Source organism: Thunnus maccoyii, chromosome 12 (genome assembly GCF_910596095.1).
Source record: "Thunnus maccoyii chromosome 12, fThuMac1.1, whole genome shotgun sequence".
Taxonomy (NCBI): Eukaryota; Metazoa; Chordata; class Actinopteri; order Scombriformes; family Scombridae; genus Thunnus; species Thunnus maccoyii.
The window spans coordinates 27583012-27598226 of record NC_056544.1 but is presented as its reverse complement, the minus strand read 5'-3'; the positions used below and the strand labels follow the sequence as shown (position 1 = coordinate 27598226).

General features: G+C 37.7%; 1 protein-coding gene and 7 non-coding genes across 12 annotated transcripts in view; all 8 read right to left on the bottom strand.

Annotated features, from left to right (window-relative positions):
• The window catches only part of vipr2 (vasoactive intestinal peptide receptor 2), a 118468-nt gene that overhangs the window by 56491 nt on the left and 46762 nt on the right, over positions 1 to 15215 (bottom strand). For 4 of the 5 annotated variants that reach the window (XM_042429568.1, XM_042429569.1, XM_042429570.1 and 1 more), the window contains exon 3: positions 8392 to 8497. In XM_042429568.1, coding sequence (XP_042285502.1) covers positions 8392 to 8497 — 106 coding nt within the window. Of the gene's footprint in view, positions 1 to 8391; positions 8498 to 14864; positions 14902 to 15215 lie in introns of those variants that run through there. The other variant, XM_042429571.1, reaches the window with a different exon arrangement.
• trnas-uga lies at positions 80 to 161 on the bottom strand. The gene has a single exon. It is a non-coding gene; the product is annotated as a tRNA-Ser (tRNA).
• Positions 632 to 713, bottom strand: trnas-uga. Its single transcript has one exon. It is a non-coding gene; the product is annotated as a tRNA-Ser (tRNA).
• On the bottom strand, positions 924 to 1005 carry trnas-uga. Its single transcript has one exon. It is a non-coding gene; the product is annotated as a tRNA-Ser (tRNA).
• trnas-uga lies at positions 2808 to 2889 on the bottom strand. The gene has a single exon. It is a non-coding gene; the product is annotated as a tRNA-Ser (tRNA).
• On the bottom strand, positions 3082 to 3163 carry trnas-uga. The gene has a single exon. It is a non-coding gene; the product is annotated as a tRNA-Ser (tRNA).
• On the bottom strand, positions 3356 to 3436 carry trnas-uga. Its single transcript has one exon. It is a non-coding gene; the product is annotated as a tRNA-Ser (tRNA).
• Positions 3629 to 3710, bottom strand: trnas-uga. Its single transcript has one exon. It is a non-coding gene; the product is annotated as a tRNA-Ser (tRNA).

Sequence of the window (15215 nt, the reverse complement as noted above, 5' to 3'; positions counted from 1 at the left end):
TGGGAATCTAGCACAACATTGATGTGTCTGTAGGTATTTCCAGAACTATCAAGATTGCGGGAAATTTAAGTTATGCCATCGCTGTGAGCAGGGTTTGAACCTGCGCAGGGAGTCCCCATTGGATTTCAAGTCCAACGCCTTAACCACTCGGCCATCACAGCTGCCTTACAATTGATGCATGGTGTTTTAAAGGAAAGTGGTATGTTTTGGCATCTTAAAGGTTTCATAGAAATACCATGACCAAACATAGATAGATGCTTTCCCCTTCATAGCAAAGCTGGTTGTGGGAATCTAGCACAACATTGATGTGGCTGTAGGTATTTCCAGCACTACCAAGATTGTGGGAAATCTAAGTTATGTCGTCGCTGTGAGCAGGGGGAGTTCCCATTGGATTTCAAGTACAACGCCTTAACCACTCGGCCATCACAGCTGTCTTACAATCAATGCATGGTGTTTTAAAGGAAGTTGGTATGTTTGACATCTTATAAATTGCACAGAAATACCATGATCAAACACAGATCACCAGCACACCCTTCACACAGAGGATCCTTGTGGGAATCTAGCACAACATTGATGTGTCTGTAGGTATTTCCAGCACTATCAAGATTGTGGGAAATTTAAGTTATGCCATCGCTGTGAGCAGGGTTTGAACCTGCGCGGGGAGTCCCCATTGGATTTCAAGTCCAACGCCTTAACCACTCGGCCATCACAGCTGTCTTACAATTGATACATGGTGTTTTAAAGGAAGTTGGTATGTTTTGGCATCTTAAAGGTTTCAAAGAAATACCATGACCAAGCATAGATAGCTGCTGTACACTTCATACCAAAGCTCGTTGTGGGAATCTGGCACAACATTGATGGTGTCTATAGGTATTTTCAGCACTATCAAAGATATGTACTGCAGAAGACTTAATGTACACCATCGCTGTGAGCAGGGTTTGAACCTGCGCGGGGAGCCCCCATTGGATTTCAAGTCCAACGCCTTAACCACTCGGCCATCACAGCTGTCTTACAACTGATGCATGGTGTTTTAAAGGAAGTTGGTATGTTTTGGCATCTTAAACATTACACAGTAATGCCATGATCAAGCACAGATCGCTAATACACCCTTCATACCGAGGACTCTTGTGGGAATCCAGCACAACATTGATGTGTCTGTAGGTATTTCCAGGGGCCTGATTCAGAAAGCGAGTTTAGTGAAAACTCTGAGTTTGTTCACCCTGAGTTGAGGGAAACTGGGTTTTTAGTTTCAGAGAGAGAATGAACTTAAACTTGGGGTCGGTTACCGCAGTAACTGACTCTCTGTTTTTCTCTGTCTCCTTCCTCTTACAGAGTCAGACATGCTGTTTCATTTACTCATTCATTAAGTCTGTGTCAAAGCGCACTGATTATCGGAGGTTACTATCTGTCAGAATCTAAATCCTGGTTGGATGTTAGTTTAGTTACTCAGGACTTTCTAAAGTTACCACTTTTACGTGCATCAGTCATTTCTTTGAACAGCAGTTTTTTCTCTCACATTCAGATATTACACAGTGTGAATTCATCCTCAGCTCAGAATAAAACCTCTGCATGTCCTTCTGTTATAACTCTGTGACTCTGTGCACAAGACAGCTGTTAGTTTGTTAGAGCAGCTTCTGTGCTGAAATGTTTATTGCACATAATGTGTAATCTCAGTTTAAATTTAAACAATCGGTATGAAGCTTTAGACACATGGGATCAATCAATAATTATCTGTCAGTCATGATGTGATTGGTCGCACTGATGGGACATAATTCCTATAATATTGGAGATTATATGTTAATATGCTGAGTGAGCAGGATTGTGGTGCAGCTGCAGAATGTAGTTTGAAAGTGAGATTTTTAAATAGGGAGCATAACCTTAATGTGTTTTAACAGCATTTCAGTGACAATGTTTAAATTTACTACATTTGTTGAAGTAGCTGAAATAAAGTCACTGAATGCTGTTGAGCTGAGATACAAATTGATGTCTAAAAATGTAAAATATTCTGTAATTTAACCCCAACGTTTTTTCAAGTACAAATCACCAAACACATTATTACTGGATCAAACTGTGAGCTACAGTCATGTCTCTGTGTCTTTGATCTATATATGTTTTAAATCTTTTACTATATTTTTCATTTTCAGTTATTCCCGAAAACTCTGAGTTATCCATTTTGGGGTTCATCAATTCAGAGTTCAGGGTTTGACTCAGAGTTTGTTGAACTTGCTTTCTGAAACAGGCCCTAGCACTATCAAGATTGTGGAAAATTTAAGTTATGCCGCCACTGTGAGCAGGGTTTGAACCTGCATGGGGAGCCCCCATTGGATTTCAAGTTCAACACCTTAACCACTCAGCCATCTTACAATGCATGGTGTTTTAAAGGGAGGTGGTATGTTTGGCATCTTAAACATTATGCAGAAACACCATGATCAAGCATAGATAGCTGCTGTACACTTCATACCAAAGCTCATTGTGGGAATCTGGCACAACCATGGTGTAGGTGTTTTCAGCACTATCAAGAGTACCTATTGTGGAAGACATGATGTACGCCATCACTGTGAGCAGGGTTTGAACCTGCACAGGGAGCCTCCATTGGAGGCCAACGCCTTAACCACTCGGCCATCACAGCTGTCTTACAAGGGATGTACACTTTTTTAAATGAAGTTGGTATGTTTGGGGCCATTGCACAGAAATGCCATGATCAAGCACAGATCGCCAACAAACCTTTCATACCAAAGATCCTTGTGGGAATCTAGCACAACATTGATGTGTCTGTAGGTATTTCCAGCAGTATTAAGTTATGCTTTCGCTGTGAGCAGGGTTTGAACCTGCGCGGGGAGCCCCCATTGGATTTCAAGTCCAACGCCTTAACCACTCGGCCATCACAGCTGTCTTAAACAGGACGCATACTTTTTTAAATGAAGTTGGTATGTTTGGGGTCTTAAACAATGCACAGTAACAACATGATCAAGCACAGGTTGCTAACACATCCTTCATACTGAGGATCCTTGTGGGAATCTAGCACAACATTGATGTGTCTGTAGGTATTTCCAGCACTATCAAGATTGTGGGTTACACCATCGCTGTGAGCAGGGTTTGAACCTGCGCGGGGAGCCCCCATTGGATTTCAAGTCCAACGCCTTAACCACTCGGCCATCACAGCTGTCTTAAACAGGACGCATACTTTTTTAAATGAAGTTGGTATGTTTGGGGTCTTAAACAATGCACAGTAACAACATGATCAAGCACAGGTTGCTAACACATCCTTCATACTGAGGATCCTTGTGGGAATCTAGCACAACATTGATGTGTCTGTAGGTATTTCCAGCACTATCAAGATTGTGGGTTACACCATCGCTGTGAGCAGGGTTTGAACCTGCGCGGGGAGCCCCATTGGATTTCAAGTCCAACGCCTTAACCACTCGGCCATCACAGCTGTCTTAAACAGGACGCATACTTTTTTAAATGAAGTTGGTATGTTTGGGGTCTTAAACAATGCACAGTAACAACATGATCAAGCACAGGTTGCTAACACATCCTTCATACTGAGGATCCTTGTGGGAATCTAGCACAACATTGATGTGTCTGTAGGTATTTCCAGCACTATCAAGATTGTGGGTTACACCATCGCTGTGAGCAGGGTTTGAACCTGCGCGGGGAGCCCCCATTGGATTTCAAGTCCAACGCCTTAACCACTCGGCCATCACAGCTGTCTTACAACCAATGCATTGTGTTTCAAAGGAAGTTGGTATGTTTGGCATCTAAAACATTGCACAGAAATACCATGATCAAGCATAGATAGCTGCTGTATCTTTCATACCAAAGCTCGTTGTGGGAATCTGGCACAACATTGATGGTATCTGTAGGTGTTTTCAGCACTATCAAGAGTACATATTAAGAAAGACTTGATGTACACCATTGCTGTGAGCAGGGTTTGAACCTGCGTGGGGAGTCCCCATTGGATTTCAAGAAGTTGATTATTGCTGTACAGATTGTAAAGCCCCCAATTTGAGACAAAGTTGTGATTTGTGATATTGGGCTATATAATTAAAATATACTTGACTTAACAAAGCTTTTAAAGATGCCAGTGTTGGTTCGTTGGTCCATCACTTGGTCCAGACTGATGTATCTAAAAAATTATTTGATGCCATGAAACTTCAGACATCCATGTTCCCCACAGGACGAACTGTAGTAACTTTTGTGATAAGCAGACATTTCGTCTAGCACCATCATCAGGTCAAAATTTAAATTTGTCCAATACCTTTGGTTTATAATCAAATGCCTGCAAGGCGAATAAGATTCCTATGAATTTAACAAAATGTCGAAACCTGAGTCCTGTGTGCCGCTGAATGTGTAGAACAAGGCAAGTGATACTGTCATGTTGGGGGTTGATTCCCACTGAGGCTGAGCAAGCTAAATGTAAACTGTTTTGTATAATGGTACAGCAATCTGAATTCCTGCGAGCCTCATTTGCTCGATTGAATGAATAAAACAAAACTGTAAGAAAACTGCTCTCCCCAGCAGTTTTTCCCCCTGCAGAGGATTTGAGCCATGTTATTATTTTGCTCTACTTCATGTCATTGAGCTTTAATTAACACAGCAGGGGTGACTCAAGCGTCCAGAGCTCACATCCCCGGAAGGAAGGAAAGTCAGGCTTGTTAACGCTGTAGAAACACTCAGGCAAATACAGCTGTGTTCGTGGGAAGTTTAAGTCTGCCGAAGACTTTTAAAAAAGAATAATGGAATGAGCTTTTCCCTAAAGAAAAGACTATCAGTGTGGAGTAAATACATTACTGTATGTTTCATTTTACAGGTAGATGCAGGGATAAAACTGCAAGAAGGTAAATGGAACGTCTCCTCCGCTCAGTTCAAACTTAATTGGATCTTTCATTAAATTAGACCTGCAGTTGGTCTTAATTATAAAATGTTTAGTCAATTCAGCGCTGGGATAATTAAACAAGTACTGGGTTACATCCAAAATGAGCCTTTTCTTTTTTACAGCACATTTGATCGTCACTACAATATATGTGAGTTACCTTCCAAACTTCTGAGCATCTGTTTATTAAATTTAAAACTTCAGATTGCTGATAAACTCAGTGATTCTTATTAGTGGATTCTACGTTTGTACCAAGAATTGATAAGTAGCGGTAGGTGTTACATCTTTACATTTCTGGAAAACAAAAATCTTCACATCTTAATAAAACTGTTAATCACAGTTGAAGAGAAACACTAATGTCTACTGTCCCAAACATGTGAGTCAATCATGATGTGCTTGTGTACAATAGTTAAATTTGAGCTCTTCATTATCTAAAAGTGAAATTTAACAAATGTTGGCTTTGACTTTAAATCAAGAAGTATGAAGTATTTTTGCGTACTGTGATTAAAAGACCCTGGTTAAAAGGAAAAAATCAATTATCTTTCAAATTACCTCTTAATCTACAACAGAAAGGGGCGTCCTTGTTGTATGTCCCCCCACACCCCCTGTGTTTCCTGTCGCTCAACACTGACTGTTAAATAAAGGCAAGACATTTTTAAAAAATTATCATAGGTTCAATTTGACTTAGAGGGGTTTGGCTAAAGCCGATCGCCCACTTTGGCCAGTAGGAACCATAAAACATTTCCAAAAATGACTAAAATAAGAAATTTCTAATCTGCCACCTCTATGATTAAAGTTGATTTTTAAAAAAATAGATAAAAACTAAAACTTGATTAATGTTAGGCAAAGACTATGGACATGATTAAAATAAACTGTTGCTCGGAGGCAGGATGTCGTAAGCCTATCTTAACATAAAGACTGGAAACCAGGGGAAAAGGCTAATCTGGCTGTGTCCAAAATGAGAAAAATGACACCTATAAAGCTCACTAATTAGGTTGTATCTTGTTTGTTTAATCAGTACACAAATATAAATTCTGTTTTAGTGTGAGTTATGTGCTGAAACTATTTACTGATGAACAACAAAGTCTTGCATTCACAGTGAGGTTGCCAGGTTTACTACCATGATGCAGAACAAAGACCAAAACCAAAATGGGTTGAACTGTTCCTTTAAAAAAAGTCATATTCTGACCTTCCTCACCAAAAAATATGAGACTGACAGCAATGTGATTTAAGTATATTCTGTTTCAGAACAAACAAAGTAGTATTTTTATTTTCTGTGTTTCTAATGAACACATAACTAAATATTGCTTTTATATCTCTATATATGTAGTTTAATATATAATTACTTTGGTAAAACAAACAAAAAGAAAATCCTAACAAATCCAGTAAGGGCTGTGTGGAAACTTAAGTTTTGATAGTTTACATTCTTAAAAGATAAGTCTTATTTATTATGTGCATTTGTCCTTGAAATGAATATGTTGTGCATTTAGGAATAGAGAGAATATGACTTATATAACAATTGTGACAAGGTTTAATTTTAAAATGCAGTAATATATCAGGTTGTATCAGTACAAATAACTGCCAAGATGCTACTGTATATTAACTGTGCCCCCAAAAGTCACATAAATTATTCATGTACCCGAGGTCTAGACTCTAACTTTCAACAGAATGAAAATGAATGTGAAATAATGCAGTGAATGCATTTTTATCATAGACGTGAGCCTGCGCTCCAGCAAGCCGTTGCACCAAGAATAGATGCACGTTAGAATAGATTATAAGAATATACACAGATAGATATGATTTAGTTGGAAAACATTCCCAGCTAATTTATGCAGGTTCTCAGTGTCCTAACAATATATATTCAATGGAAGAATGTTTACTGGGCATCTGAGTAAAAGAGAGAATTCTGAACTGGACTGGAAGCTGCTGGTTTTTCATTTCTGTTTAGAAAAAACAGGACAGAATACAAAACATGGGATTAAACTGCAACCTGCAAACTGCTCACGTCCTCGCATGGCAGAGGTATGAATAAATGTTCATACAATGTGTATATACTTGTATGTATACGCTGGAGCTTTCAGTCTGCAGACTCTGTTTCTGCTCCACGTTTTCTATTTAAAGATCCAGTTCAGGGGCCTCATTTATCAGCCATGCTTATGCACAGTTTAGTGTTTAAAGGGGACATATCATGCACATTTACAGGTTTATATTTCTAATCTAGGGCTCTACTGGATTATCTTTGCATGATTTACAGTTAAAATAAACTCCTTATTTATCTTTATGCAGCCCCTCTGTTCAGCCTCTGTCTGAAACAGGCTGTTTTAGCTCCTGTCTCTTTAAGAACCCCCCTCCCGATGAGCCCACTCCGTCCTGATTGGCCAGTTCTCACTCGGAAGACTTCTGTAGACTCTGAAGGCTACGTCAACAAACCATGAAACAAACTGTGGTAGTAGGATTTCACTACTACTTTCTCGTTCTTTACTGATACATATCAGGTTAATCGCAGGTAAACCAACTCGACAATTAAGTTATCGTGTCTACTAGAGGGAAGATTAAATGGTTTTTCTGCATCACTGATCACTTATGGCTTAATATAAGAGATCAAGAGGATCTATTCTGTCTGTAATCAATCTGCATTAATTATAGTTATGTTTCAGTATCATTAATTTGAACTGACTTTACTGACCATGTATATTGTCTGTTATTCTGAAATAGTGTAAAAGTGCAACAATTAAATAACTATCACCTGACTCCATACTGTATCTTTATTTATTTATCTTTGGACAAAGCCGCTGTTGGAACACCAACATTTGTGTTTAGCTTTTAATTTCCTAATTTTATATATTTTTGTTAATTTTAATATATTTTTATATTTTACCAGACCCACTGTTTTTATTTTTATCTTAAAACAATTATAATAAAAATAATTCCACATAATTTCATTTGTTAATTTATTATTGTTTATATTTATTTATTAGTTTTTATATTTAAAGAGAAATAAAGAAGTATCCTGTTGAAGAAGAGATGTTATTTCATAGCAGGCAATGCCGTGAATCTATTTTAAACTGTTTCATTTGTTTATTCATTTACACACTGATTTTAATGTTTAAAATGAAATTTTGAAAAATAGGTTATGATTTAGCATGATTAGCTTGATTTACACAGAAATACACGTGTGCTGCCTGTCTCGTTATTCCAATAAATCCGTATGGTAGCCCAACATTATATACCGTGATTCAAATCTTGCATCATATGCAGCTGTCTTTTATTGATTTTTAAATGCTTAAAAAAATGTTCCCATGACTCTGTTGCATTTGACTACTTTAATGTGGTCAAAATCATCGCTGAAACTCACGCCACGGGATTTTCATATTGAACAGCCCAAGTGTTTGATAAACACCAATTTTCTTGTTTGCACACTTGCTTTGATAAATAATCCGCAAAGTTTTACAAGTTCTGTCTTTGCTGCTAATGGAAGTGAAGTTTCTAGCTGTAGTTCATTGAGTGATCGTGACCTTTATGGCTGCCGGATGCCTGGTCCTGCCTCAGCATCTTCTCACACTCGACGTGGTCTCTCTCCACCTCCAACAGGAGGTTACAATTCGGATGTCGGCTGTCGACCTATGGAGGAAGAAGAAAAAAGAATCCAGTTTGTACGTTAAAGCTGCAGGGGACCCAATTTCAGTTTCAATATATTGCAAGAACCACTCGTATGAGCAGACGTGTGGCATGTATGAGTGATTTAAAGATTCCCTCTAGACATGTTTTCAGACATATAAAAATACTCTGCTTGGAATAATTTGTGTCCGATGTAGTTTTTCTATACACACACACACACACACACACACACACACACACACACACACAATCTATCACCAAAATCCCTAAAATTACATCCCCTCCTTCTCCCTCAATGTAAAACCCAGAATCTATGAATTTGCAAATAGTTGTATATTCAAAAGTTATCAGTGTTTGTGCTCTGGAGGCTTCTAGCTTCCACATCACACTTGTGTAAGTTGAACACCGGACCACGACTGGCTCCTAACTAGTTGTGATGTCACAAATCATGCTCGTAATTACACAAGTTAAACTGAGATTTGAGTTGAGCTCAGAGAAACTTTCCCCCTTCAGCAGATGAATGTGAAAACAAACTCTGCATGTACATCATTCTGCACAGAGAAGAGAACGACATCCAGCTGAAGGAACAAGAAGAAACATGTTTTTGAGTGGAGAGAGACTTTGACATAACGTAACGTAATGTGTCTACAAACAAGTCAAATTGTTACTTTAACTGTAAATATAAAAACATAGTGTATGGGCGTGTAAAGTTTAATATATATTGAAATAAGTTACTAGTGTTTAATCTGTAGTGATGACCAGAAATGACCTTACCTGACATGACTCTCATTTTCATTAAAAAAAATATTTTAAATGAATTTCTAAAATTGATATAGAAACTACTCAGAACTACTTACTTTGCTAATTGTATTCAGATACAATTAGCTGAATATAAATAAATATATATATAAATATATTCCTTCAACCTTCATCTTAAAGTCTTATTGAAGTTTTACCTTATCATCACTCTTTAAAGTACCTTTAAAAAAAAAGTGTCCATTAAATTAGAGCTACAATGATTAGTCGATTAGTTGATTAACAGAAAATTAATCGATGATAGAATGATCATTTTAGTCTTTTTTAAGCAAAAAATGCCAGAAATTTGCTCATTTCAGCTTCTCAAATGTGAAGATTTGACGCTTTTCTTTGTCAAACATGAAAGTAAACTGAATATTTTTGGGTTTTGGACTGTTGTTTGGACAAAACAAGACATTTGAAGAAATTATAACAGGCATTTTCGTACTATTTACTGACATTTTACAGATAAACGATAACAAAATTAGCAAAGCAGCAATGACGAAAACTGTAAAAGTTTTAGACAACAGAAAAAAATAATGAAATAAAGTTTAGAGGAGCTTAATGCTTTTAAACAATGAGAAAAAGAGAGAGAATAATTCAATTTCATGTGTATTTTCATGTATGTATTCATTAATTTGTTCATAATTTGTATATACAGTTAAAGTCAGTGATGGAGGGAAGTATTTCCAGCTGATACACGGAGGGAAAGTCAAGGTTATGATTGACAGATGAATACAAGATAAGCTGCATAAACCAACCGACCAACCACCCAACACTTCCTGCCTGTTTATCTCCCTATCTGTGTGTGTGTGTGTGTGTGTGTTAACCAGAAGAAGCAGATGAATGAATAGTGTGTGAGCCTTATAAATCCAACAGAGGAAACACTGAGCTCTGCCAAACAACACTGAACAAACAACAAATAATCCTCAACATTTATGAATATTAACACTGAGGTGTGTGAGAGTTTGCAGACGTTTTAGTCGACATGTGATCAATGATCCAACAACATGTACAGTCTACTGTGTGTGTTTCACTGCACTTCCTGTGTGTATGTATACAGTATATCCATCTGAATCTATGATCCAATTAAGGCAGAAATACAGACTCATGTAAACACTCCAGTCTGGTTACATTATGAGGAATATTCATGAGGAATATTCTGATTTCATTGGCATAAAAACATGTAAACACCAGTGTGGTTTTAGTTATTTACAGCAGAATTAATACTTTTTTTTTATTAAAAATGTAAAATCTGAATCTTATGATTTAGTAGCTTTTAGCGTGTGATCTGCTGCAGGTATAATCATTATAGTTTCCTGTTATTATCAGAAATCTGTGTTTTAATTTCCTTTATTTATAAGTTTTTTGCAGAGTCACTATATGTGTCACCCAGATGTGCTATATATTGTTTTTCTCAAGACGAGTTAGGCTATTCAGAAATGCCATAATTTTACATGTGAGTGGCACTATACATGCTCTAGGGGACTTTTTATGTTAAAAAATAAAATGGTTTCCAATACAGCACAAATCTCCATATATGAATAGATAGAGGAGACTGTCAGGGTTTCATATATATAAGAACCATGTTGATGGGACATTCTGAGTCTTAGTAATGTTGAAAAATGTATTGATTGAGCCAAACCTCATAGTGTCAGCAAGGTGACTTTTTGTGACATCATTCTGACTGAAATCAAGTTGTAATATTATGTTTTTGGGAAAGAACGCTGCGTTTGCTCCTGCGGTTGACACATAGGCACGAATGTAGCTGTAAAACGACTGACTGGGTTCATTTTACTGCAGGAAAAGTCAAAAAATTTGATCAATATGAACTAAGATCTCATTTTATAAGGAGCGTGTTTTTCTCATTGATTTTAAAGTGGATTTACTGATGCTTATCCCTCGCTGATGTTGGAGAATAATTATGATGTGTGGTTTGACAGAGGTCTAAGTTTGAGATTAAGGGGTTCAAATTGTCACGAAGGTTTAAAAGCATAACTCAGAAGTCAGTAGTTCGTCTGCGGTCGATATTGCAGGAGCAGCAGTTTGTGTTCAGTCGTGTACGTTGGCCAACACCTCCCAGCTGGGTGTGATGATCCCGACGTGGGTGTGACATGAATATTCTGCCTACTCTCCCTGTCCTTATAATATCACACTGAAAATTAGCACTGCATATATTTAACTAAGATAAATGTCATGAGATATAAATACAATACAGATGACAGAGAAATATCATGGGAGTAGTGTTGTATTATAATATTATTCTGACTTTAAAGAAGAAATAAATGGCTACTGTATAGCAGGACCTGAAATAATAAAGTAAGTAAACTAGCACTTCAGATTTTTGTTTGTTTCTCCCTCTTGGAAAGAATGCTGAACTATTCCTTTAATGTAAAAATCAGTGTTAATATGAAACAGGAAAATGATCGTATGTGTGAATAATCAGAATATCAGTGTTATTAAGTGTCGTTTCTGTATAAAATCACACTGTGGAGTCACTAATTTATGTGTTAATTCATTTTTTTATCTTGTCAATCACAGGATAAACAGCATTTGAAATATTTCCAAGGGCACAGATTCCTCCGCTGCTTGTCACTCACCCAAATCCTCCCAGACTGTGGCCCTTTATCCCCTGGCATGAGGCGAATCTGGCCGTTATCAAGACAACACAAAAAGCAGACACGTGCGTGAGGACAATGCCCGACCGAGAGCCAGAAGATTCAGCTCAACAGCTTTTTGGTGCATCAAACGCAGCGGATAGCAGATTAGTGTTCGGCTTTGGCAAGAACGTGTTCACAGTCAGCGCGTCAGTCACATGCCAAAGTAAATTAGCCAAGCTGAACACAAGCTCAAACTGAAGGAGGAGAGTTAAGTTTTTTTCCTAACACACAGCAGAGTTTTGTGAAGTTCTGTGACTAAGAACATACTTCTGTCTCATGCCGTGGTCTAAAGAGTGAAGTGATGTTGAAACCATCGTCTTTTAAACCTGTAATAACTGACTTTTTGGCTACTTAGGGGGCAACAGAAACAAGGTGTGAACACAACTTTTAAGTTAATATGTTGAACTTGTTGGCAAACAGTTGCTTATTTACTCATTCAGCAACATTATCATTCATTTAGAGTCGTGTTTCTGTCCACCTGGTGAATGTAAATCCAATATTCACTCTCTTTCAGCTCTGTTTTTTTTGCTCTCTACCAACTCCTGAGGGAAATATCTGGCTCTTTAGCACATCATCCCAACAGCAGCAACAATCCTTCGTTTTTCCGATGAAATCGGCGTGGATTCCAAGGCAGCCGCTGCAGGGCTTTCTTTGGAATGATGCGTCATAATGTCAAGTGTACTTAAGTATTTAAGGAATGCTTCTTTTCTCCGTTACAGGATAGCCATTTTTGGACTATAGTCAGCTGGTTTATAGTCTGTCCAGTCTGTCGTGTAAAAGCAACCAATCTGAAAACTAAAAAGTCATGCAGAGGGACTGTAGTTAGTTAAAATATGCTGAGAAATCATTTCCAAACAAATGTAGTTTTTAATATTAAGAATAAATCAAATTATTGTGAAAAGGCTACCTTATAGTTATGAGCCTACAGAGAATAATCAGCAATTTTGTGGCTCTACGTGGCCTGTTTTAGATCATAGGTTTGGTTTCACTGCTCCAGCATCCAGCAGTTACGGAGCAACATTATCATTAATTTGGAGTCGTGTTTCTGTCCACCTGGTGAATCTAAGTCCAATATTCACTCTCTTTGCTCTCTACCAACTCCTGAAGGAAATATCTGGCTCTTTAGCACATCATCCCAACAGCAGCAACAATCAGGGACATTCCTTCGTTTTTCCGATGAAATCTGCGTGGATTCCAAGGCAGCCGCTGCAGGGCTTTCTTTGGACCGATGCGTCATAGTGTCAAGTGTACTTAGTCTCCAGCTAACTGTGTCTGTTTGGTGTTTGGTGCTGAGCAGGTAGTGTACAGTGACTTTTTGGAACTTTTTCTCTGAAAACAGCTGCCTGCTGCAGCTGAAAATGACGCCATGAGAGCGCTGAGAGTGAACCAAAACAGTAAAAGTTGCAGCCGGACAGATAAACAATGAGCTGAAACTTGTTATAAAGCTCCATAAAGCCGAGGGGAGCCACAAACAGCACATTACACATTGACAGCTTAAACATTGTTAAAAATAAAAATATCAATTATAGGCACTTTAACCTCAGACTAACAACATCAACCAGTAAGAACTGATTTAGGGATTTGTTGGTCAAAAACATTTAAGACAATTTGTACAAAAAATGAATTTTTTTAAGCAATCTAGATTACATATAACTGTTATTAACCATAATTAACATGACAACATTTCAAAAATTAACTACATACTGAGACATAGTAACTGAAATGCTGTTAAAACAAAGGTTATATGTAACCAGGATGTCTAAATACTTGACAAAGCCTGTTATGTTGTGATTTGTGAAAAATTACAAGAAGGCTCAAAATGAATTAAAGCTGCAAGCAGCATTGGACCTTGCACTCTGGCCCAGTCGGGATCAGATCATTTGGCTTTTTAAAAATGAGGGATATTTCTTACAAGTGTGGTGTGCTTTTATTTTGAAACTTTGATTGACAAATTATGCAAGTTTCGGGCCCATTCACTTGAATTTTAATCAGTAAATTGAAAACCCTTACATTAACGCCCTTGGAGGAGATAGCGTTTGTTCGGGGGCCAAAATTGGGACAAAATCTTATTTTGAAAGGATAATTGCGGACTTCCTGTTGGATTTAGGTCAGGGGTGTCAGTATATGATTTGTAGGTCTTGATGAGACGAATAATTGAGTTTTGGTTCGATCTCTCGCCAACATTCCTACGGGCTGTGGCGGCCATTTTAGTTACATAGGTGGTGCTAGAGAGCACATTTTGGCACTTTAGGGGTTAATTTTTACATTTTATTGAATTTTTCACCAGACCTGATGTGCGTGCCAAATTTGGTGAGTTTTTGAACATGTTTAGGGGGTCAAATTTAGGTGTGATGTCCCTTAATAATAAAGAAAGAAACAAACAAACACATGACGTCCTCACCCTTCTGCCTTTTGGGCTCAGTCCCTAATAAAAGTCATTCTTAAAGGGTCAGTTCACCAAAATCGCCCACAAAGATGGACTTCAGATTCGCATAATCAGACCAAACAGGCAAATTTTACTAAAGTTCATTTGAGCTGCACCAACAGGTTTGGAGTAACAGCATCTTACTCACACACATTTAGTAAGTAGTGTTAAAAGGATATTGAACTTGCCGCATCACAAAACATTTTTTGACAAGTTCCTTTGTTGAAAGCATTATGTAATAAATGGCAACGGAAACTAATTTATCAAAAAATAAAAAAATAATTATGTAGCAACAGTTGGCTGTTTAATATCTGCTCGCTGCAGAGATGTTTAATCGACCTGCCGAGGTGTGTTTAGTCCGCTGTGATTTATTTAGTTCATCAGAACACATCGCCAAGTACACGTCTTTGTTTAGAGCGAGGTGCAGCTCTTTCCAGAAAAAAAAAAAAAAAACATAAAACATTCAGGATGAAAAGCTCTCTTCAGTCACCTTCCTTTAGTCGTTCATCAGCATTACACCAGTAGAGGTGACGGAAAGCTCCAACTTCCCGTCCTGAAACTTTATTCTTTTGCTTTTTTTGCATTTCTTTGTTTTCATCTGTGGATCAAAGAGCTGTGACATCAGCTCACACTGAAATGCTCTTTTTCACAAGGTCACCTGTCAGTCAGGCATTGCAAAATAATACTAATACTTCCTGAGATTTTTTTATTTTTAAAGTTTCTCTTCTTCTTCTTCTACTAAATTCTACACAATCTAGAAACTCCTGACAGCGAGTCTGGAAAAACTTAAACAAACCGGACAAACACCAGGCTGAATCACTGGTGTGTTACAGCCGCCAAC